Below are 24,321 nucleotides of genomic sequence, written 5' to 3' on the forward strand. Positions count from 1 at the left end.
TTTTATTTAATTTTTTTTACACTGTCCCTATACATTTTTTTTAACCAACTTGATTGCTGTCACAAGGGTTGAACAACATCTTTTGCGATAATATGGGTCATAAGAGGCTCTCTTTATGGAGAGGTCGGGTCTATAATACCCCATATCTCCAAAGCATCAGATCAAGACTGTAATTGCTTGTAAAAAACAAACTAGAAACTAAAAGTGACAAGGATTTAGTCCATTCCTGGATTCAAAGTCACAGTGTTAGGAAAAATCTTAGTTTTCTCTCTCTGTGTCCGGGGAAGCCAATGTCGCTGGTCGCATCATTAACAGGCTCCCCGATGGGACGGGACAGCCCAGTAAAGGGGGGCGAAAGGAGTGGGGCCCCTTTCTGCCACCTGTAAAATAATATGAACTGTAGCTTTGAAGGCATCAAGGACATACTGCATTGCATACTGGTCGAAAGATAAACAGATCAGTGCCATTGCTGTATCTGCTGTGCATTGTATTCTAATTTTTGTTTTGTCAAGGGGCTGTTTGCCCATGGGGGTTTGCTGGTCTCCCTCTCCTCTACTTAGCAACACCTGCTAAGTGGGTTCTGGGCCCACAGGTGGGATAACTGAGCCTGAGAAATATAGCAGGGTGTCAACAGGAAACATACTGGGGGTCTGTGGAAGCAATCCAGCAGCTCTGCAGCTGCTAGGTTGCTTCTACCTGAAAGCTGGCAGTTGCCTTGTAGCAGCTGGGAATGTGTATAAAACACTGAACACTGAGATGGGAAGGGTGAATTTAAAGGTAAGCCATTGCGGGATTTTTAATTTATCGATATAAAAGATGGAACGTAAATCAGTGACTTTTTTTTTTTCTTTAAACAATGATGAAGGCTGGCACTATTTTTATAAAATGTGACCAAAAATCATAAAATAAAAAAGGACGAGTGATAAAACAAATCACGTAATACTGCATTTATAAATTCATGTGCCACAACCAATGCTGACATTTGTGCAAAAAATACCTTCTTTTAAGTGTATATACTTGGTGTATTAAATACCATGAAATTAATAATTAAAAATGAACAAAGTCCGCTTTTATGTTCTATCAGTCTTTATAGCCCATCCACCATACTGTGTAAAAAGGAAATCCTAAGGACTTGCATCGTGCTCTTACAAAAAGAAACAGGTGCTCCATCACATGTAACATTATAAATGTACTCACCAGAGCCCCAGGGATTTCCTGTTGATGCCTGTATAAGCAAAATGCATAGAGATTGGGTTGCTGCTTGTTGCCATGGATAACCAGTGACGTCATATCCGTTTTTTGGTGTAGCGAACGGTCCTCTGGAGTGACATTCAGATTTCCAGTAGCATTGTGCAGGCTGATCGAGTTGGTGCCGATCTGGGCACGTTTTAATGTAAGCAGATTTTATATAGAGAGTTTATATGGTCATTTTCTATTAAACGGTGTTGCACGGTCATCTTGGTATTTTTTCATTTTCCGGGAACTTGGGGCAATCTGCCTGATGGGAGAACACCACCATTGGAGAAGTTTCTGTTAAATGTTGAACTTTTGATTATTACATCCTACCTTGGTTCCTTGATTAGTCTTAAAAATCTTGGCGTTCTGGTGAGTGCATTTATATCATCACACGTGGTGGAGCACCTGTTTCTTTTTGGGAGCAGGGCACTATTCAAGTCCTTAGGATTTCCTTTTTACACAGCGTGGTGGATAGGCTATAAAGACTGATAGAACATTACAGTGGACTTTATTGTTTATTTTTAATTTTTAATTTCATGGTATTTAATACACTTAAGTATATACACTTGAAAAAAATATATATTTTTTGCACAATTTTCAGCATTGTTTGTCGCACATGAATTTATGAATGCAGTTTTATGTGATTTGTATTATCACTCTTGTAATTTTTTTATTTTACGATTTTGTCACATGATAATATTAGCCAATTAGCATGAATTTTTTGCGCATTGATTTTGATGAGGGGTAAATCATTGTGCATATAGTAAGGTTTATAAGTATTTTATAAAAACAGCGTCTGACTTTACCATTGTTGAAATATTTTTGTATGGTTCACCCTTAAAGGGGCAGCTGTTAAATACAAAGTCACTTAAGATTGGCGCCTTTTTCACTATAAGACTTTACATTTTATTTCTTTTTTTGTGTTTGTTTAGATGCTGCAGTCTATTGATACACTGATTAGCTGTAGAACTGTGCAGTATATGCAATGAATAAATGCTTCTTCAGGTTTCTAGTTGTACAAATTAAGCTGACATGCTAACCAATTTACTCCTGCTTTTTTCTTTCCAGGGGGGGCCATATCATGATTTGCTTCACAGTGTGCTGGGGGCATACACATGCTACAGACCAGATGTTGGTTATGTAAGTGGATCTTTCAGCAGAATGATGTTTATTGATTTTATTGTGATCTTTAGGCTACATTCACACCTGAGCGTAGCGTTTACGCGTGATTTTTACCGCGATTTTTACCGCGATTTTACCACGATTTTTGTGCAGGCGTTTTTAGATTGAATAGAGACCAATGGAAAACGCCTGTAATCTGCCCAAAAAGAAGCTCATGTACTTTTTTGAGCGTTGGGCGTTTTGTATACAGCATCAAAACGCTCAGATGTGAACAGGGCCATTGAAATGAATAGGATTTGTCTTTTTTGGGCGTTTTGAGAGCTGATCCTAGAGCAGAAAAACTCCCCAAAAACGCCCAAAAACGCCTACATGTGATTGGAGCCTTATGCTTACTTATTTCTGTAGCACCAGAATCTGCTGTATCACTGTTATTATTTATCTTCACTAAGTTTTTCTTCAGTCTCTTTTCAGCGGGGGGTAATATTTTCTCTTGTTCATTGACGGACACCGCTTCGTCGTCGTCTTATTTTTGACCACAGGGTTTATAGTGTCACAGCAGCAGGACACTAGGCAGAACATTTACTTTGTACCACCAATGGGCAGTCCTAGCTGGTGTAAACCCCCTCTTTCTTTCTTTTTTTTTTTTTTTTTTAAAGGGGGGGGGGGTTCCCCTTTTTTTCTTTTCTTTTTTTCTTTTCTTTTTTTTTTCTATTTCTTTTTCTTTTTCCTGGAAAATTTTCTGCAAATATCTTACAATCTACAGCCGGGCTGGGCAATGAATTGGTTAGATAATCTAGATCCAGTGGTCACCCCAGTCGGGCCATCGAGTGCACACACACCTTTAGCTGATGAGTCTGCTGTGACAGCCCCATTTAGGCAAGTTAAACGTCTCTTAGAGATGCATATGACCAGGCACCTGATGTACGTGCCACAACGCTACCCTGGCTGATAGCCCCCCTACCTAGGTGGGAGGAAGATCTCTCTATGAAGCATCACCCACTTACTCCATAGGAGTGGTAAGTAGAGCTCCCCCTTTCCCATCCGGGCGTGGTACAGGGCGCAGGTGCTCTTAGGGATGGTCAGTCCTGTGGGGTCTCCTCCTCCCATCCAGGACCTCTGTTTCTGCTTGGTTGCCTCCTGGAACCCCTAACTCCTCTCACACCCCTCTCCCCTACCCTCTTTCCATCCCCCTACCCCCCTCCCTCCATCCCCCCTACCCCTTCATTCAGCTGTGGGTTCCCAAGCATGTTGTGCTGGGGAAGCTATCTGAGGTTTCTGAAGGCTTTGTTGGATCCCTTCTGACCTGCAGATTTGGGTGGGGGGGGGGGGGGTGTAGTTCATTAACCTGGGAGAGGTGACACAGTACAATTTGTTTGTTCTGTTTGTGGCAGGCACCATGCTGCTCAGAAACGGGTGGCCATTTATTAGGGTCTGGCACCCTGGTTATTGTGTGGCGGCCATTTTCTTGGGGTCTGGCAAACTGTTTACTATGTGGTGGTCATTTTACTCTCATTCAATGGTGCCCAATTTCTTGGTGCCTGGCTACCATTTTCCTAGGGCCCAGCGGCGTCTGTGAACCTGGACGGCAGGGGTGCAGCGGCTATTTTCTCTGAGCTGTGTGGTTGCAGACATCTTGGGATTCTACTCTACTTTCTAAGCTCTCTGTCTTGGCAATGATGCTTTGGTGTGTACTGTGGCTCAAGTATTTGCGGACCAGAGATCCAAAATGGTTATTACACTTTAAAGGTGAAGGCATCTTTGGAGCTGCCTAGGACGACATCATTAAGGATCTCACCACAGGGGAGAAGTGAAGACACCCCCTTCATTCCAAGGAGGATGTATTCGCAGCTTAGGTGGGCTTGAGAGACCAGGGCTGCATAGTACCTCCTAATGAGGCTTTAAAGGATTGACTGCCTTTGTATGCGGAATAAAAATCTTCTTGTGCGCAGAAAAAGAAGGGCCTTCACCTTCTTTTTCTGCACACAAGAAGATTTTTCTTCCCTCTGGATCCGCAGACAAAGGCAGTCAATTCTTCAAAGCCTCAGGAGGTACTATGCAGCCCTGGTCTCTCAAGCCCACCTAAGCTGCGATCATGTCCTCGGAATGAAGGGGGTGTCTTCACTGATTTGGGGCTATAAACCCTGTGGTCAAGAATACAAAGATGAAGCTGTGTCCCTCAATGAACTCAGAGAGAGGGGAATTTAAAGTGAGTAACAAAAAATCCCATTTTTGACAACTTGTTTTAAAAAATATTCGGTCATGGTACAGAAATAATAAACAACACTTAATGTAGGATTGCTGGTTGAGAAACCAGTTTCACAAAAGTGGTCATTAGAGAAAATAACTGACACTCAGGTGAAAATGTAGAAATACAGTTCAAAGCAGCTATTCAAAATATCAGTTTGTGTATTTTTTTTTTTTTTTCCATATATGTTGTAGTGCTTTGTGCTTTTAGGAGTGTTTTGGTGCCTTTTGACCTGGGACATATCTATACAAATTTCTCTTACGTCCTCCGACAGTCGCCGCCTCCTCTAAGTCCTCACTGTTGGGTATTGTCTTCCTATCCGTAGGAATAGCTAGGCATATAGACTTAGTCCAAAGACAAAAGGCATTAGCATATACACACCCATGGTGGCTGTCCCATCCGGTCAATACCCCCCTGCATCACCACTCCCAACTCAGTTTTAATTTGCCTAGCGTCAGGAATAGTCAGGCTTTCCTTGTGCTGGGGCTTCAGTCTCAGCCTTCCTAATCTTTTATTTGATTTTCTTTGAAAATGTCAGTTTTTCTCTTACTTTACTAGCTGTTTATTTTGTCAGCTTCTAGTGTTAGTCTTCTCTTCGGATGAAGATGGATCATGCGGTGCTGGGATTTGGACTGGCCGCCCTGGTTCTCCAGAGCACAAGGGTCAGATGGACCCCCAGCCCGCCATCGAGCGTTCAGCTATGGTTCGCCCTGGCATTACGAACGACCCATCCCTGTTCGCTGCAGGGATGCAGCTGTGAGGTGGCTACTATGGGGCAGCCATTTTCCCTGGGGTCTGGCTTATAGTCCAGCCCTCTCCAGCAGCACTTCCTTTTCCATCAGCAGCAAGGACACTGGTAGCAACGCTCTGCGGGCTCTGCAGGTTATCTCTCTCAATCTCCCTCTGTATATTGCTTCTGGCTCAGTTTCTTTTCTCCTTTGGGGGTCTTTCATAGCTGTGACAGTAGCGGTGGGCTGCGCACTCCGCAGTGCTATTTAGGGGACAGTACACTTTTTTGCACTGTAGTTTGTTTTTTGATAACTTGAGCCATGGATTCTCAGGAAAGCAAGTTTCCTCCAGCTTTAGTGGGGGGCCCCAGTTCTCCTGTGGCCCCGCTGCGACCTGATCTGGCTGCTGTAGTTGCGACTTTGGTGGCAAATATGGAAATGCTGATGTCTGCGAGAAAGAGGCCCAGGTTGTCTCTCTCTTCTGATTCAGATGGGGATATGGCTGCTGCTGCTGCGAGCGTGCCCTTTTCAGGGTCCCGCTCATCCTTAGACCCCCCGGGGTCTGAGGGGGAGGCTGAAATGGAGGGTGTTGATACATCCTCCCCAGGATCACCTGAAGAACGGGCGACCATGGATGAGTTAATTGTTTCTGGTAAGGAAACCTTGCATTTAGAGGATGAGCCCTGTCCTCCGGGCTTTGTGTCCTTGTTTGGGACGCACAGGACCCACAAGTCTGCGCAGGTTTTTCCCTGCCCAGCTGAATTCCATTACACTGTTAATGAAATGTGGCGCACGTTAAAACGTCCGTTCCTGGTACCTAGTCGGTTCAAATTGCTTTATCCTTTTGCGCCGGCTTTGCGTTCGTTCTGGTGGCTCAGGCGGTGGCTGATTGGACTAAGATGCTTAGAAGCAATCTCGTGTCTGATGACGTGCCACCCTCCCGACTGGAAATGGTGGATCAGATCCACCAAGGAGTCATGTATTTGTGTGATGCAGCCTTAAATGAGGCCCCTTTGGTTGCTCGCCTCTCGAGTGTCGCGGTACTTAACCGGCGACTGATATGGCTGAAGAGCTGGTCGGCCGACCAGTCCTCACGGAAAACAGTTGCTGATTTTCCCTATGCTGGCTCTCGCCTTTTTGGCGAGGCGTTGGATACCCTGGTAAAAGGCGTCACGGGGAGCAAGAGCACTATGCTGCCCCAGAACCCGAAGAACAAGTCTTTCCGAGGCAAGCGGGGTTCTGCGCCTAGATCCAATCAGGGGTCCTTTCGTGCCTTTCGGAACCAATCCAAGGGCAAGCCCTTCAAGGCCCAGGGCAACCAGAAGAAACCCTGGGCGGGTAAGCAGAAGGCCGGCAATGCAGGCTCGGCGGGACAATCCGCCTCTGCCTGAAGGGGCGCCCTCACCCATTTCAGGGGTGGGGGGACGTTTGCGCGGTTTCCTCCAGCCTTGGCTGCTCCGGATTTCGGACACGTGGGTCCAGGAAATTGTTCGATCAGGTTACAAGATCGAATTCCTTTCCAGGCCGGCGGACAGATTCTTTCCCTCCAATCTCCATCTGCTTCCGGGGCGTCTGCAGGACTTGCATCAAGCGGTGCAGGACCTGCTTGCTCAGGGGGTGATTGTCCCGGTGCCGCATCGGGACAGGTTTCGGGGGTTTTATTCGAATCTGTTCACTGTGCCCAGGAAGGAGGGCAAAGTGCGTCCTATTCTGGACCTGAAAGCGCTGAACCGCTTTGTGCGTGTTCGGAAGTTTCGAATGGAGTCTCTCCGTTCGGTAGTGGCCTCCTTGAGTCCAGGAGAATTCCTGGCTTCGATAGATCTGAAGGATGCGTACCTGCACATCCCCATTTTCGAGGGTTATCAGCGGTACCTTCGGTTCGCTATCGCAGAGGACCACTACCAGTTTGTGGCGTTACCGTTCGGTCTTGCTTCGGCACCCAGGGTGTTTACCAAGGTATTGGCACCGGTCCTGGGCCTGCTGCGGGCCCAGGGCATTGCGGTCCTGGGGTACCTGGACGATGTGCTTCTAAAATCGCGTGCCAGTCAGGACCTTGTGCGCGATCTGTCCATCACGGTACAGACGCTCCAGGAGTTCGGATGGACCATCAACGTTCAAAAATCAGCGTTGTCTCCGTCGCTTCGCCTTCCCTATCTGGGAATGGTTCTGGACTCTGCTCAGGCAAAGGTATTCTTGCCGGAGGACAAGCTCCGGACTTTGCGGGGCGAACTCTGGTCCCTCAGGGACAATCCGTCCTCGTCACTCAGGACCTGCAAGCGGGGCCTGGGGTTGATGGTGTCGGCCTTCGAGGCGATTCCCTTTGCCCAGTTCCACACGCGGGCTCTCCAGACGGAGATCCTGGCCAGGTGGGACAGACTTTCTCAGTCCTTGGATCTGGATGTCTCCTTGAGTCGCCAGACCAGATTGGCTCTTCTGTGGTGGATCCAGTCCCCGTCGGTGGCGGAGGGCAAGTCCTTCCGCCCGTTGGTGTGGACAGTACCACGGACGCCAGCCTGTCGGGCTGGGGTGGAGTCCTGGGCAACCGGTCTGCCCAGGGCACTTGGTCGGAGGAGGAATCCTCCCTCCCGATAAATGTGCTGGAACTACGAGCAATAAAACTCTGTCTCTTCCAGTGGTCGGACCGTCTCCAGGGCCTGCCTGTTCGCATACAGACGGACAATGCTACCGCGGTGGCTTACATCAACCACCAGGGGGGCACCAGGAGTGCTCGAGCGGCCCGGGAGGTGACCGATATTCTGTCTTGGGCCGAGACTCATGTCCCGGCGATCTCCGCAGTTCACATTCCGGGTGTGGAGAATTGGCAGGCCGACTATCTGAGCCGCCAGACCCTGGACCAGGGGGAATGGTCCCTACACCCGGAGGTCTTTCAGATGCTGTGTGCGAGGTGGGGATCCCCAGACGTGGATCTGTTTGCATCCCGGCTAAATCGAAAGGTGGGAAGGTTCGTGGCAAGAACGCGCGATCCGTTGGCGGACGCCTCGGATGCGTTGGTTGCCCCTTGGCATCAGTATCGTCTGATGTACGCCTTTCCTCTGATTCCGTTACTATCCAGGTTCCTCCGCAGATTGGTCTCGGAACCACACATGGTGATTCTGGTGGCGCCGGACTGGCCTCGCCGGTCCTGGTACGCCGACGTTGTTCACCTGGCAGTGGCGCCTCCGTGGCGTCTGCCTCTGCGGGAAGATCTCCTGTCTCGAGGTCCGATCTTCCATCCTGCTTCACAGTCGCTGGCTTTAACGGCCTGGCTGTTGAGACCCAGGTCTTGAAGGACAAGGGTCTATCCCCTGAGGTTATCCCTACCCTGATCAAGGCTAGGAAATCCTCCTCTGGTAAGATCTATTACCGTACCTGGAAAGCCTATTTCACCTGGTGTGAGTCCAGGGGGTTCTCCCCTCGTTCTTACTCGGTGTCGAGAATTTTGGCTTTCCTCCAGTCTGGAGTGGATCAGCGCCTGGCGCTGACCACGATAAAGGGCCAGGTGTCTGCACTGGCTGTTCTTTTCCAACGCCCTGTGGCGTCTCATTCCTTGGTGCGCACCTTCATTCAAGGTGTGCGACATCTGGCTCCTCCCAGGAAGGAGCCTTTACCTCCATGGGACTTGAACTTGGTTCTGTCCGCGTTGCAGCATGCTCCCTTTGAAAACATCAGGGAGATATCGTTGCCTCTGCTGTCGAAAAAGGTTGCTTTTCTAGTGGCGATCACTTCGGCTCGCAGGGTGTCGGAGCTGGCGGCTTTGTCTTGCCGCTCCCCTTACTTGTTCATTCACAAGGATAAGGTGGTTTTGAGACCACCCCCATCCTTCCTTCCCAAGGTGATCTCTGAATTTCACCTTAATGAGGACATTGTCCTGCCTTCGCTTTGTACGAAGCCAAAACATCCAAAGGAGATTGCTCTGCATTCCTTGGACGTTGTCAGGGCGATCAGGGTTTACCTGACGTCTACGGAATCCTTTTCGAAAGACGGATTCCCTCTTTGTCCTTCCTGAGGGATCTCGGAAGGGCATGGCTGCGTCCGCAGCAACTATTGCCAAATGGATCAGACAGACCATTGAGCAGGCTTACGCCTTGAAGGAACGGGTTCCGCCCTTCCCTGTTAAGGCGCACTCTACCAGGTCTTTGAGTGCATCCTGGGCCTATGGGCATCGGGCCTCGGTGGCCCAGGTGTGCAAGGCGGCGACTTGGTCGTCGGTGCACACTTTTTCCAAGTTCTACAAAGTAGACGTTCTGGCATCAGCTGATGCTTCTTTTGGCCGCAAAGTTCTCAGTGCGGCAGTGCCATGATGGACCCTTGAATTTTTCTCTGGTTCCCTGGCTGTTGGCATTTGCTTTCCTGGGCTGTTGCTCCTGTTGAGCATTGTTGTTTTCTGTTGCCCAGTTGGTTCTCTTACGGTGCATGTAAGATTCCTTTCTCTGATGTGGTTACTGCGTTGCCTTTTCTACGGTTGCGTCTCCCACCCCTCATGTCTATACTGCTTTGGGACATCCCAACAGTGAGGACTTAGAGGAGGCGGCGACTGTCGGAGGACGTAAGAGAAAACTGAATTTTTGTAAAATCTTACCTGTAAAATTCCTTTCTCTGAGTCCTCTGACAGTCGCCGCCCCGCCCCTCTTTTGGGGTTCTTGTTACCTACTGCTATGCTACCAAACTGAGTTGGGAGTGGTGATGCAGGGGGGTTATTGACCGGATGGGACAGCCCCCATGGGTGTGTATATGCTAATGCCTTTTGTCTTTGGACGAAGTCTATATGCCTAGCTATTCCTACGGATAGGAAGACAATACCCAACAGTGAGGACTTAGAGGAGGCGGCGACTGTCGGAGGACTCAGAGAAAGGAATTTTACAGGTAAGATTTTACAAAAATTCAGTTTTTTCTAAATCTAGACACCTGCAAGCTTCAGGTTTATGTATGTGTTTCTCTCCCCCACCAATGGCTATGTACAGTCATCTTACACCTCAAAATACACACTAGCAGCCATACATACAATTTTGTTTTTCCCAAAAACAACTGAATATATTTAACTCGCACCCCAGCAGCCAGATGTGCAGCTTTTTTTTTTTTTTTTTTTGTACTTTGCACCCAGAGGCCATATTTATAGTTGGTTTTTTTTTTTTTTTTTTTTTTTTACTCTCTTCAAAAGCCACATGACTCAGGCTCGGTTCACACTGGGGCGGCACGACTCCTTACTACTTCGGGGGCGATTTGTGCATTCCCATGCACCACGACTTCGGAGCGACTTGCATGGACTTCACATAATGGAAGTCTATCCAAGTCGCTCCGAGGTCGCCCCTAAGTAGTACAGGACCCTTTTTCTAAGTCGGAGCGACTTGTGTCGCTCCTATTAGAACGGGTCCTGTAGCAGTCAATGGACTGCGAGGGAGCGCGACTTGTCAGGCTGACAAGTCGCGCTGATGTGAATGGAGCCTAAGTGCAAAGAAAGCCAAAGCCCGGCACACACGTACCCTGCTTGAAGTGGAGTTCCACTCAGAAGTGGAACTTCTGCATATCTGTCTCTTTCCCCTCTCCGGGGCCACATTTGGCACATTTTTTTTTTGGGGGGGGGGGGGGGGAGGAGGAAGCGAGTACGTGTTTTTGACAGGTACCCTGTCCCCACTTCCGTCGGACCTGTACGTCAGAGGTTCGGCCCCCCTCCTCCCTCTGCTTCCAGGCCAATTACCGAATGCAGCTTCACTGCCTGGTTCCCTTACCAGCAATGGCGGCAATGGAAACATCAGCTGCCATCCCGACATCACTAGATTCCAGGACAGCTAAGTGCCCTAATATTAAAAGTCAGCAGCTACTATGTATAGCTTCTGACATATAATTTTTGGAGGGCGGGGGGGCGGAACTCCGCTTCAATGCCTGCTCCCCTGCTGTTTGCAGGAGCATTTTTCCAATCACCATGGCGACCAGGCAATGGATTTGTCTACCTCTGCCCTGGGGTCTTATTTCCATTAGGCTAATTGGTGAGCAGAAAAACTGTTAAGATTTACACTTCAAAAAAATGACTTACTGAATTTTCTGGCGTATAAGACTACTTTTGAACCTCAAAAAAATTCCCCAAAAATGGGGGGTCGTCTTATACGCCGAGTATAATATCTCCAAGGTAACCTAAGTATAAAGTATTACCGGTAGATGTAATCTCTCAAGACGCTGGCTGTGTGGAAATCCTGTACCGGTATACCGTATGTACCGTAGCTTTGGCTACATACAGTGTACCGCACTGAGCCAATCAGGGAGAGCGATGTATTCTATTATTGAATGCAAAGCCTGCTCGGATTGGCGGAGTAACCTCAGCCCGCCTCTCTGACCCTGCCAATCCGAGCAGGCTTTGCATTCAATAATAGAATATGCTCATTGTGATTGGCTCAGCGCGGTATACTGTATGTAGCCAAAGCTACGGTACATATGGTGTACCGGTACAGGATTCCCTCATAGCCAGCGTCTTGAGATTACATCTACTGGTACTTAGGGTACCTTGGAGATATTATGAGAGATTACATGTATTACAGTACTTGGGGTACCTTGGAGATGTATGAGAAATCTGATGTTTTTCAATGGTGTTGCCTTGCTTCGGATGGGGGGTAGTCTTATACGGTGAGTATAGCCCAAAACCTATGTTTTAACTTGAAAATTAGGGGGGTCGTCTTATACGCTGGAAAATATGGTACCACTTTTACTTTAGTAAGTGATTTATCCTTTCTGTAGTATTGTATATTTTCTGTGATTAGGCTTTATTAAATAGCTTGTATACAGATGTTCTTGTAGAAAGTTAAAAAAAAACTTTTTTTAACATTTTGCTTTTTGTTATGTGCTCTGCTAGCCCTATTTTGCATCATTTTGAAGGAAAGAAGGGAGTTCAGGATACAAATTCATGAACGCTGCCTCCTCTGACAACGAGATCTGGGAGATGTAGTAATGCACTGTACAACAGGAACGTGGCCTTTTAGTGCCAGTAATGCCCATTCTTGAATACTTAATGTTGTATAAAGCACTAGCCAAAGTTAATGGGGCAGCATACACCGAATAGAAGGAGTATTCCAACTCTGAATAAACATTTTAGCAAACGTAAAATAGAGTTTTGCTATATTTTCTAATTCTATTTTACATTTCTAAAAAGTTAAATGTGTGCCTGATACATGCAGACTGACTGAGATGCTGTCCTAACTGAATCACTTGAGTTTTCTTTCCGTTTTTCTCTTGTAGGTCCAAGGCATGTCCTTCATTGCAGCAGTCCTTATTCTGAACTTAGAAGAAGCTGATGCATTCATCGCATTTGCAAATCTTCTGAATAAGCCATGCCAGCTGGCCTTCTTCCGGGTAGATCACAGCATGGTACGCTATACCAAAATCTCCTCACATGGCCTTTCTTCATAGTGAATCACTTTTGCTTCCTGCATTGGCAGTGGTATAAAGAACCGTTATTAGGATGCTTTTAAGATAGACTGTTCTCGCACAGCGTTTTACTGTCCTTTGTAACAAAATGTACTCTAGAACTGTTAGAAAGTTCGTATTTTAATGCAAGTACATTTGTGTTTTGTAAAATACAGTACCGCTTTTTAGAAGTTTTTTTTTTGTTCTAGCATATTTCCCATATATCCCAAAAGTTATTTTTTAATTATGGATGTATTTTGGTGGGCTGGTTCAGTTGATTTCTTCTTGGATACTGCAACACTGAGATATCTGTGCCATAGCTCCTTATTCGGTTCCTGTCCACCTGGGAGTTTTGAGTGTTTCCCCCCTCCCTGTCCTGCTGCTCATCCTGTTGTAATTTCCATAATGTTAGTTAAAGAAAAGATCCAGCAGAGAGTGGAAGTCTAGCATCTACCAAAAAGGGGCTCATTTATACCAGAGAACAGATATAGTTGTTTCCTCTGTGCTATACAACACTATGTTATTCCGTGCTGCAGCCTGGGTTTTGCCCTCACTGACCAGCTGTATGTAAAGTACTGTAAAGTAATGAAATCCCTAAAGCAGTATTAAATCCATAAGCAAATATTTATTATATTGCAGCTTACCAATTCCTAGATGCGATGGCTGTATTAGTTTGCTTTGTTATGTTTTCTTTTATTTTCACCTGGTGATCTGGCCAGCAAGTCTGTTGTTTTTCAACAGAACAAGCTGTTCTTCAGATGCAGCAGTTACAGGCATAAGACAAACCATTTACAACTGACAGGGGTGCTTACAATGGTCACCTTTATCCCAAAGAGAAAAAAAAAACTTAGCTGTAACTGCTTATAGTGTTAGCGGGAGTTTGGTTTGAATATGTTAGTATCGAACTCTGCTATTGCATCTAACACTCCCCTGCCAGCAGACGGACAATGCTGCTGTTCAGAGATGCCCACTGTGCTCCTATCCAGAGTAGGGACACTCTAATGCAGGAGTTGTGTAATTGGCCAGATCACCAGGTGAAAACAGAGGGTAAAAGCCTAAAAAAAAAAAAAAATACCTAATACAGCTACCACATCTAACAAATGGTAAGCTGCAGGTACATTTTTAGTTTATCACTTTAGAGATAACAGTTAATCTCGGAACAGCCTTTTCTCTATCGCTCATTGACAGACGTAGTCTTCTTGATTCTCAAGAGCTGGGTTATGTTGTCTCCGCAGGAGTAGGACTAGGCAGAAAGACAAAACGTTCTGGCTCCACCTTAGGGGCAGTCCCTGAGGGTATATCCTCCCTCTCTCTGCTACAGGGAATCAGTTTTTTCTGTCTAGTCAGGAGTAAGGACCTAAGTTCCTTGCTGGGATCTTTTTGGTCCTGGCAAGATTTTTTCTTTAGAAGAAATATTTTTTAGGTAGTTTTTCTCCAGTGTTTTTTTCCTGTGAGATCTTCAAGCAAAAACGCCGGACTGGGCGACACTAGTGGTCACCCCAGCCGGCCTACGAGCGCGCGCAGACCATTGCATTGCGCTTGGTCGGCCGCGACACATTCAAGTAAGTATGCGGGGCCGGGCGACGGGCTGGATGTTGAGATCCAGTGGTCACCCCGGTTTCTGCCTACGAGCGCGTGCAGACCAGAGCTCCGCGCTGGGTCGGCCGCGAAGGAGTCCCAGTGGAGGGACTGACCTTGCGAGTTAAAAGTCTCGCTTGGACGCCAGGAACCAGAGAGTCGAGGCATCCGGAGTGGTCCACAACCCCCCACCCCGGTGGAGAGGGTATTGTGAAGAGAGGGTGCCTGTCGGTTCGGTATGGTGAGTAAACGTTCCCTTTTTTCTTTCCTCGTTATGAGGCAGTATGAATTATGGGCCCCTCCATACATGGTCAGTATATATCTGACACTAAAAGTCCCCCTTGTAAATACAGTATGTGTTTGTGGGAAGTGGACTTGGTTTGAGAGCTAACACTCTACCCAGCAGACTGTAGCATTACAGCAGACATAGGAGGTATAATCCTACCTTATTTGTAGTGTATCTCCTGTAGATCAATCAATCGCCACTCAGCAGAGATGCAGGTGGATGTGCTGGGAAAAACGATTTCGGCGGTCCGCCGCCATTTTGCCGTAGACCAGGTGCATGCATGTCCTCAGGTCACGCCGGCCGCCATGTTTTTGGAGTCTAATGTCTCCTGTATGGGGGCGGCCATGTTTCATGAGCCCAGCTACCTCATGGAGAGCTGGGAACGCCGGAAGGCGTACACAGGGGGCGGAGCCACGTCCTTCTACCCGGGAAAAAGCAACAGCTCCTTCCAGTCTGTAAAAGACAGACGCTGACTGCAGTTGGTTGGAAACTTCACTGCATCGGTTGGTGAGCCTTGGGGGTCCCTCTCTCTCTCTGTGGGATCGAGAAGCAGGTACTCTGAGGGGCGCTATTGCGCTAGGGGGAGACACATAAAAAAAAAAAAAAAAGAGGTATTTTTTTATTTAAAAAAAAAAAAAAAAGGTTTTTTGTGTTTTCTGGCAAAGGTGTCCTGAATTAACATGGACCCTGCCACTCATGTATCTCCTCCGGATCCCCTCGAGGGGTCTGCGGGATCCTCCAGCACCCCACTGACGATTGAATCATTGTCCGCTATTATGGAAACTTTCGTGTCCCGGGTGGAAGTGGCTTGTCAGGGACAGGGCGCAAGTAAGCGACCCCCGCCTAACCCCTTATTATCTGAAACCTCGGATTCAGACTCTGAGCCTATTTCTGCAGTTGCAGGTACTTCATCTGGTATTGGTGTCTCGTGTACTGTCTTTTCAGACAGAGAGGAGGATGTTTCGGCATCAGCCATAGCCAGAGAGGAAGCGTTGGTAAACGCACTCATTGTATCTGTTCAAGAAACCTTAAGATTACAGGGTATTCCGTCAGAAATAGCTGAAACTGAAATCCCTTTTGGGACTAAAAAACGCATCAAAGTGGCGAAGGTTTTTCCATTGCCCAAATGTTTTGGCAATCCAATCAAAGAAGAATGGAGTCTGCCAAAACGCATTTCTACTATTTCTAAACGCATTAACAGGCGTTATCCGTTTGAGGAAACCCTCATTAAGAAATGGACAGAACCACCTGTGGTGGATTCACCAATTGCTAGATTGAATAAAGCCACGGTTATTCCTCTAGAAGACGCTGCGTCTTTTGAAGATCCAGTGGATCGCAAGATAGAAGCTATGTCTCGCACCATGTTTACCTTGATTGGATCAGCTTTCAGACCAATAATTGCTATTGGTCTGGTTTCGCAGGCTGTAACCGTATGGACCAAGTGGTTACGCCGGGACTTAGAAGAGGTCCCTCAGGCGGTATCAGATTTGTTGGAACAAATGATACAGGGGTTACAGTTTGTGTGTGATGCGGCGTTAGACGCCACTTCATTATTGGCGCGAGCATCTGTCTCAGCGGTGGTTCTCAGGCGTACACTGTGGCTAAAAGGTTGGTTAGCCGACCAAGGTTCCAAAAAAGCATTGGCTAATATCCCCTTTTTAGGAGAGCGTCTATTTGGAGCCAACTTAGATGAGATCATTAAGGATCTCACGGGTGGAAAGAGCACCTTTTTACCGCAAAATTTTAAAGGTAAAGGAACTCGTCAAAGACGAGGGCCTTCTTTTTCTGCTCACAAGAGGTTTTTTCGTCCCGCGGGTGAAAAAATTAAGTCCTCCAAAGCTCCTGCAGGAGGCGTCAGGGGTCGTTGGTCGGGCAAGCAAAAGCCCGCCCCCTCTAGACCTGAAGATAAACCGTCCAAAGCCTGAAGGTGCGCCCCCACCCATAACTGGGGTGGGGGGACGTCTTCGCCGGTTCCCGGATCCATGGCTTTCCAGAATCCCGGACAGATGGGTTTGCGAAGTCATAAGGTCAGGGTACAAGATCGAGTTTTGATCTCTCCCACCGGCGCGATTCTTCCCTTCCAATATCCGACTATCCACGGATCGTTTAGAAGATCTGCGGAGAGCAGTCACAGATTTACTACAACAAGGAGTGGTAGTCCACGTTCCTTGGACAGAACGGTTTCAAGGGTTTTATTCAAACCTATTTACAATACCCAGGAAAGAGGGCAAAGTGCGTCCAATTCTGGACTTAAGGGCACTCAATTCTTTTGTCAACATAAGAAGATTCAGAATGGAGTCCATTCGCACAGTAGCAGCCTTTCTGCATCCAGGGGATGTCCTAGCGTCCATAGACATCAAGGACGCATATCTTCACATTCCCATTTTAGCAGGACATCAGCGGTTTCTACGCTTTTCCGTAGAAGAGAACCACTATCAGTTTGTGGCGTTACCTTTCGGTCTCGCCACGGCTCCGCGGGTCTTCACGAAGGTGTTGGCCCCAATGTTGGCACTTCTGCGCCAAAGAGGCATATCGATTCTAGGTTACCTAGACGATCTTCTGCTTCATGCAGAGTCTCCTCAGACCTTGCTACAAAACATAGAAATTACTATGATTTCTTTACAGGAATTCGGGTGGCTGGTGAACCAGCAAAAGTCATTTCTGGTTCCCACCCAGAGGCTCGAATATCTGGGTCTAATTCTAGACACAGTCAGGACAAGAGTTTTTTTCTTCCGGTAGGGAAACTCCGAAAGTTTCAATCAGCAGTCCAGTTGTTACTATCCAACAGCTGGTCTTCCCTTCAGACTTGCATGAGGGTTCTGGGGTTGATGGTGGCTTCCTTCGAAGCAGTCCCATTTGCCCAGTCCCATACCCGAATTCTTCAGCAAGAGATTCTTCTCAGATGGAATCGAAATCCGGAATCCCTGGACAATCAGATCCGATTGAGCAAACAGACCAGAGAGCTCTGGTCTGGTGGCTTCGGTCTCCGATGCTCAGCCAGGGAAAGTAATTTCTGCCAATATATTGGACGATAGTGACCACGGATGCCAGTCTATCCGGATGGGGAGGAATTCTCGGTCAGTTATCTCTCCAGGGACTTTGGTTCCCGGAAGAATCCAGGTTGCCAATAAATGTATTGGAACTGAGAGCGATCAGACTTTGTCTGATTCACTGGACCGAGCAGCTCCAGAGCAGCCTGGTTCGGATCCAGTTGGACAACGCCACGGCCGTGGCTTATGTCAATCACCAGGGGGGCACCAAGAGTGTCCGAGCGGCCAAAGAAGTGGCTTGCATTCTTCGCTGGGCGGAACGATTTGTTCCAGCTATCTCTGCGGTGTTCATTCCGGGGGTGGAAAATTGGCAGGCAGATTATCTCAGCCGTCAGACTCCGGATCAGGGGGAATGGTCCCTCCATCCAGAAGTTTTCCACCAGTTGTGCCTACGTTGGGGCACCCCGGATGTGGATCTGTTGGCATCACGATTCAACAGAAAAGTACAGAGATTCGTGGCTCGCTCCCGCGATCCTCTAGCAGAGACCGCAGACGCACTGGTCACCCCGTGGGGGCAATACCAGCTAATGTATGCCTTCCCTCCTCTTGGGTTACTGCCAAGACTTCTTCGCAGGATAGAGGAGGAAGGAATTCCAGTAATCCTGGCAGCTCCGGACTGGCCTCGTCGAGCTTGTTACGCCGACTTGGTCCCGTGGAGACTTCCTCTCAGGGAGGATCTACTGTCTCAGGGACCGATCTTCCATCCTGCTTTACGATCGCTGGTTTTAAACGACCTGGTTATTGAGACCCAGGTGCTGAAGGACAAGGGATTGTCAGCTTCAGTTATTCCTACTCTAGTTAAAACAAGGAAAGCGACTTCCAGAAAGATTATCATCGTACATGGAAGTCTTATATTGTGTGGTGTGAATCCCTTGGGTTCCATCTACATCTTTATTCGGTAGTCCGAATATTGGCTTTCTGCAACAGGGAGTTGAGCAGAAGCTGGCCTTGAGTGTTATCAAGGGTCTGGTTTCAGCATTTGCTATCTTCTTTCAGAAGCTTTTGTCTACTCATTCCTTGGTGCGGAATTTCATCCAGGGGGTGCGACACCTGGCTCTGCCAGTGCACGCGCCGTTACCATCCTGGGATCTTAATTTGGTGCTGTCGGTTCTTCAGACACCTCCCTTTGAAAATATCAGGGAGATTCCCTTGCTTACTTTATCCCAGAAGGTGGTCTTCTTGGTGGCTATCACTTCTGCACGCAGGGTGTCAGAACTGGCTGCATTATCCTGTTGTTCCCCAGATCTGGTGGTTCATAGGGATAAGGTTGTTCTTCATCCGAATCCATCCTTCCTTCTAAGGTGGTTTCAAAGTTTCATTGAATAAGGACAGTGTATTGTCCTTCCTATGTCCTTAGCCCAATCATCCTCGAGAATTTGCATGGCATTCCTTGGATGTAGTTCGGGCGATCAGGATATACTTGAATACTACGGATTCAATTTGTAAGACGGATTCACTGTTTGTGATCACGGATGGCCCTAAGAAGGGGTTGCCTGTTCTGCTGCGACCATCTTTAGATGGATCAGACAGACGGTGGTATAGGCTTATTTTATCTAAGGGTCGGGATCCCCCGTTCCCTGTTAAGGCGCATTCTACTCGGGCGCTTAGAGTTTCCTGGACCTTCCGCCATCAGGCGTCAGTGGTTCAGGTTTTCAAGGCGACTGTTTAGTAGTCGGTTCATACCTTTACAATATTGTATAAGGTTTATGTGATGGCATCGTCAGATGCCTCTTCTGGCCGCAAGGTTCCTGCAGGCCACTGTCTGAGGAGACTGTTGGTCTACCTCGAGGATTTGTGGGGTAGGTCTCATCTGTTTACTCGATGAGTCCTTTGATACTTCTGGTTGGCTCCGGTTGGGCCTTCTAGATTGGATTTTGATTCTGTTAATCCCACCCCTCATTTTGTGGCACTGCTTCTGGATGTCCCAGCTCTTGAGAATCAAGAAGACTACGTCTGTCAATGAGCGATAGAGAAAAATGGATTTTTGTAAGATCTTACCGTAAAATCCTTTTCTCTTAAGCTTATTGACAGACGTAGTACCCGCCCCTCTATCATTGAGTTGGGTTGGGTTAAATTCTCTGTTACTGCTTTAGAACAGAACTGATTCCCTGTAGCAGAGAGAGGGAGGATATACCCTCAGGGACTGCCCCTAAGGTGGAGCCAGAACGTTTTGTCTTTCTGCCTAGTCCTACTCCTGCGGAGACAACATAACCCAGCTCTTGAGAATCAAGAAGACTACGTCTGTCAATGAGCTTAAGAGAAAAGGATTTTACGGTAAGATCTTACAAAAATCCATTTTTTCAACAAGGAGGGGAAAGTGAACAATGGTAAATGGATTTTGACTTCTAAACTGACCACCAAAGCAAGGGGGCAGTTCTACACTGCTACTGAACAGCAACATTTCTCTTTTGTTCATCGACAGACACAGCGCTACATAAATCATAACTAGTGGGTTATATTGTCTCCTCCAGGAGTAGGACTAGGCAGAACAAAAAACACCTGGCTACACCCATTGGCTGTTCTCAGCTGGTATATAACCCCCCTCTCTGCTCTAGGTAATTCGTTTTAATCGGTCTAGTCAGGGCTAAGGACCTAGGCTTTCAGCTGCGATCTCTGTTCCTAGCAATTTTCTCCATCCTTACATCTTTTTTTTTTTTTTTCTCTCGGGAGATCTACAATCAACTGCCGGGCTGGATAATCTAGATCCAGTGGTCCCCCCAGCCCAGCCAGCAAGCGCCTGCAGACCGCAACTACACACTAGGTCGGCCGCGACATAGCCTCACAGACAAAGGCTGGTCAGCAAGTTAAGTCTCGCAAAGTCGCATATGACCGGGCTTGGGTCTGAGTCGTAGCAGTCCCTTGGCCGACAGCTCCCCTACTTTGGTGGGGAGGAGTTCTGTCTGGAGCGTTACCCACACCATGGAGGGGTGAGTACAGTCCCCCCTCACCCCTTTTGGCGGTTTTCTTTGGGGTGGACGCGGGTAACCTCCAGGAACGGTCTGACCTGCCTGCAGGTTCCTTCCTCCCATCCCTAAATCACTCACTGAGCTTGGCTTCCCCCACTCCCATTCCCCCCTGTCTGGACCTAGAGTCTGGTGGGGGTCCCTTGGGTCTCCCCCCGCTATCCCCACTCTGTAGGGGTCCTGGGATAGTGTATGTCCCGCCCTGGTATTCTGTAGGGGTCCCAGTGTAGGCGACCCCTAGGTGCATGTTCTGCTGTTTGCAGTGTGGCTATAGAGCAGGGGGGTCCCAGTGCAGAGACCGGTGCAGAGTGCACAGATAGTCCTAAACATGTGTCCTACCTTCAGTGGGGGGCCCCTTTCAGAGGGTGCAGCATTGCAGAGGGTGCGTCCTGGAAGCGTGCTTGTAGCTGATGGTGGCCATTTTCCCTTAGTCTTGGAGATGCTGGAGACAACTGAAGCCTCTTGGGGATGCCGAAGCTCCCCCTCTTCCTCCTAAGTATCCTCTTTCTGTGCCAGAGATATATGAACAGGGATAGCATCCATGATAATGCTGGGTTCAAATTCCTAGCACTCCTCCAGTCTGTAGAGTCTTTGGGGGTCCCTGTTCTCTCTCTTTGCTGATGGGTACCCTGAGCCTTGAGGGGATCCTTTTAGTGGTGCAAAAAGATTGTTTTTGTACTGCAAGGTTTTCCTTTCCTTATGGAGCCTCAGGGTCACATCTCCCCCACTGACCCCCCTTATGGAGGTGGCAGGACCCTCAGTGCCCCAGCTTTCCATGGTCCTGCAGTCCTTAGTGTCCCGGGTGGATGTGTCGTGTGGGAAAAGGCCCATGAGGAAGCGTCCCCGCCTTCCCCTTGCTCAGTCTCTCATCTGATTCTGAGCCTGATGCCGCCGTGGATGCAGGGGGACTTGGTATCACACCCCCTAAACCATCTGATAGTGAGGATGATTCCTCCATGGTCGCAACAGCAAATGAAAAGCCGCTGGTAGACAAACTTATTACATCAGTGAGTGAGACTTTAAAGATGGAGGATGCGGCAGATGTAGCCACGGATGTGGCTGTGTCGTTTTTGGACCAAGCCTCTAAGAAAGCTCTCATTGATCTGCCCTTTTAAGACAATCGCTTGCCATGGGCTACCCTGGATGATATCATTAAGGGGGGGAAGAGTACCTTCCTGCCACAGTCAAGAAAAGGGAAGGAGCCTCGCCGCAGACGTGGGCCCTCCTTCTCAACCTATAGAAAATTATTTAGTGCTTCTAGGATGGAGAATAAAGGGAAATAGATCTGTTAAATCTTCCCCGGGAGGTTCCAAGCAACCTTGGTCGTGTAAGCCTAGAGCTAGCTTCCCCAGACCAGAAGACGGCATGAAGGTCTGCCCTCACCCATTATTGGGGTGGGGGGACATCTTCGCTGTTTTCTGGCTCTGTGGACTTCTTTGAGCGTCAAGGAGATCCGCAAACTGTTTCTTTTGTGGGGTACCCAGAAAGGGGGACAAAGTTTGTCTCCTTGTGCCGATTTAATTCCTGCAAAGGTCCAGGTGATATCTGAACTACCTAAGGTCCCCCCTTTTCCTTTCTAGGGAATTGATTTACCTAGGTCTTATTCTATTTCTGACCAGGGTGGTCCTTCCTCTGCACAAACTTCAGGTACCACAGGCCGTGATTCACCTGCTGCTGTCACACAGATAGTTCTCTCTCCCATTTTGCATACAGGTTCTAGGTCTGGTGGTATTCACCTTCAAGACCGTTCTCTTTGTACAGTCTTACATGCAGCTCCTTGAGAAGGAATGGCTCTACAGAAGGATACCGAAGTTGAAGTTTCTGACGAGGTCACAGGGTCCTCTGGTAGACGCCGCAGATGTCAAGGGCCACAGTAGGGCCAGTATCCTCCTCGGTTAAGGCTTCTTCTGCAGTTCCTGTGAGGAATCACTAGCGAGGATCTTCCAATCATCCTTGTGGCTGTAAACGTCCCTTGTGGACTTCCTCTCAGAGAAGACCAGTTGTCCCAAGGGCTGATCTACCATCCTGCTTTACAGTCGCTGGTTTTAATGGCTTAGCTATTGAAAGCCAGGTGCTGAGGGATAGAGGTCTGTCTGGATCAGTGATCCCTACTATGGTGAAGACGAGGAAGTCATCTTCCAGCAAAATGTACCTTTGTACATGGAAACCATACATTTCTTGGTGTAAGTGGATTGGCGCTCATCCTGGATCCTTTTCTGTGGCTTGGATCTTAACCTTTCTTCAACGGGGCATTGATCAGAAGTTGGCCATGAGTACCATCAAGGGCCAGGTGTCTGCCCTGGCAATCTTCTTTCAGTGACCCCTAGCCACGCACTCTTTAGTTCATACCTTCATTTAGGGGGTTCGACAAGTGGCTCCACCTGTACGGTCTTTCTTGCCGCCATGGGATTTAAATTTAGTGCTTTCGGTTCTCCAGAAACCTCCGTTTGAGAATATTCGGGAGATTCCCTTGCCTACGTGATCCCAGAAGCTGACAATCTTGGTGGCTATTACCCTGTCACAGTACCTATGAATGCTCCATAGGAATAAAGTGGTTCTTCATTCATGTCCATCATTCCTGCCCAAAGTTGTTTCTGACTTCCGTTTGAATGAGGAAATTGTGTTGCCTTCCTTGTGTCCCAAGCCGGCTCATCTCAAGGAATTTACTTTGCATACCTTGGATGTGGTTGGTTCGATTTGGGTGTATCTGGCAGCTACTGAGTCTTTTCGGAGGTCAGACTCTCTCTTTTTGTGGTTACGGGCGGACCAAGAAAAAGGCTGGCCGCTTCTTTGGCTATCATCACCAGATAGATCAGACAGACAGTGACTCAGGCCTATTCCATTAAAGGTCAGGTTCCAGCTTTCCCTGTCACGGCGCATTCTACTTAGGCGCTGAGTGCTTCTTGGGCCTTCCGTCATCAGGCTTCAATATCGTAGGTTTGCAAGGCAGCCACTTGGTCGTCCGTGCATACCTTTACAAAATTCTTTAAGGTAGATACTTTGGCACCTGCGGATGCTTCATTTGGCCGCCAAGTTTTGCAGGCTGCTGTTTAAGAGCGGCTGTTCCCTCTTGAGAGGTGTTTTTTCTTTAAACCTTTATTTTTCAGACGAGGCTCCTGTGACCCGGTTAAGGCTCCTGTGTCCTGGTTAAGAGCTCTTATGTTTAGCCCTGGGTTATTTTCCCCACCCCTCATATTCCTTTTGGCACTGCTTTTGGACGCCCCACTAGTTATGATTTATTGCGCGCTGTGTCCGTCAATGAACAAAAGAGAAAATGGGATTTTTGTACTTACCGTAAAATCAATTTTTCCGAGTTCAGCGAAGGACACAGCACCCACACCCTCTATGGAGTCCTGATACTTCTAATATTGCTTGCTGATAAACTGATTACCTAGAGCAGAAAGGGGGGTTCTATACCAGCTAAAGACAGCCCATGGGCATAGCCAGGTGTTTTTGTTCTGCCTAGTCCTACTCCTGGAGGAGGCAATATAACCCACTAGTTATGATTTTATGGAGCGCTATGTATGTCAATGAACTCAGAGAAATGGATTTTACATTAGTGTGTAGTTGCAGCCCGTCCATACAGGGCGCAGGGGCGTCGCCCCCCCCCCCCCCTAATCCATGCGCCCGGCCCCTAATCTACATGCAGGGTGCCGGACGCATGGTTTCCAAATGGTCTTTTTTAGAAGCACATGATTAGAGCGGGAGGCTCTAATTGGCT

The 24,321-nt window shown here is 47.9% G+C and overlaps 1 protein-coding gene across 2 annotated transcripts in view; it reads left to right on the top strand.

Moving 5' to 3' along the window:
• Positions 1-24,321, top strand: part of TBC1D12 (TBC1 domain family member 12) — a 287,846-nt gene that overhangs the window by 233,791 nt on the left and 29,734 nt on the right. For both annotated transcript variants that reach the window (XM_082267521.1, XM_082267522.1), the window contains 2 exons: positions 2,305-2,376; positions 12,556-12,684. In XM_082267521.1, coding sequence (XP_082123647.1) covers positions 2,305-2,376; positions 12,556-12,684 — 201 coding nt within the window. The remainder of the gene's footprint in view (positions 1-2,304; positions 2,377-12,555; positions 12,685-24,321) is intronic.

The sequence above is a fragment of the Pelophylax lessonae genome, assembly GCF_965119305.1.
Source record: "Pelophylax lessonae genome assembly, chromosome: 9".
In the NCBI taxonomy this organism is placed as follows: domain Eukaryota; kingdom Metazoa; phylum Chordata; class Amphibia; order Anura; family Ranidae; genus Pelophylax; species Pelophylax lessonae.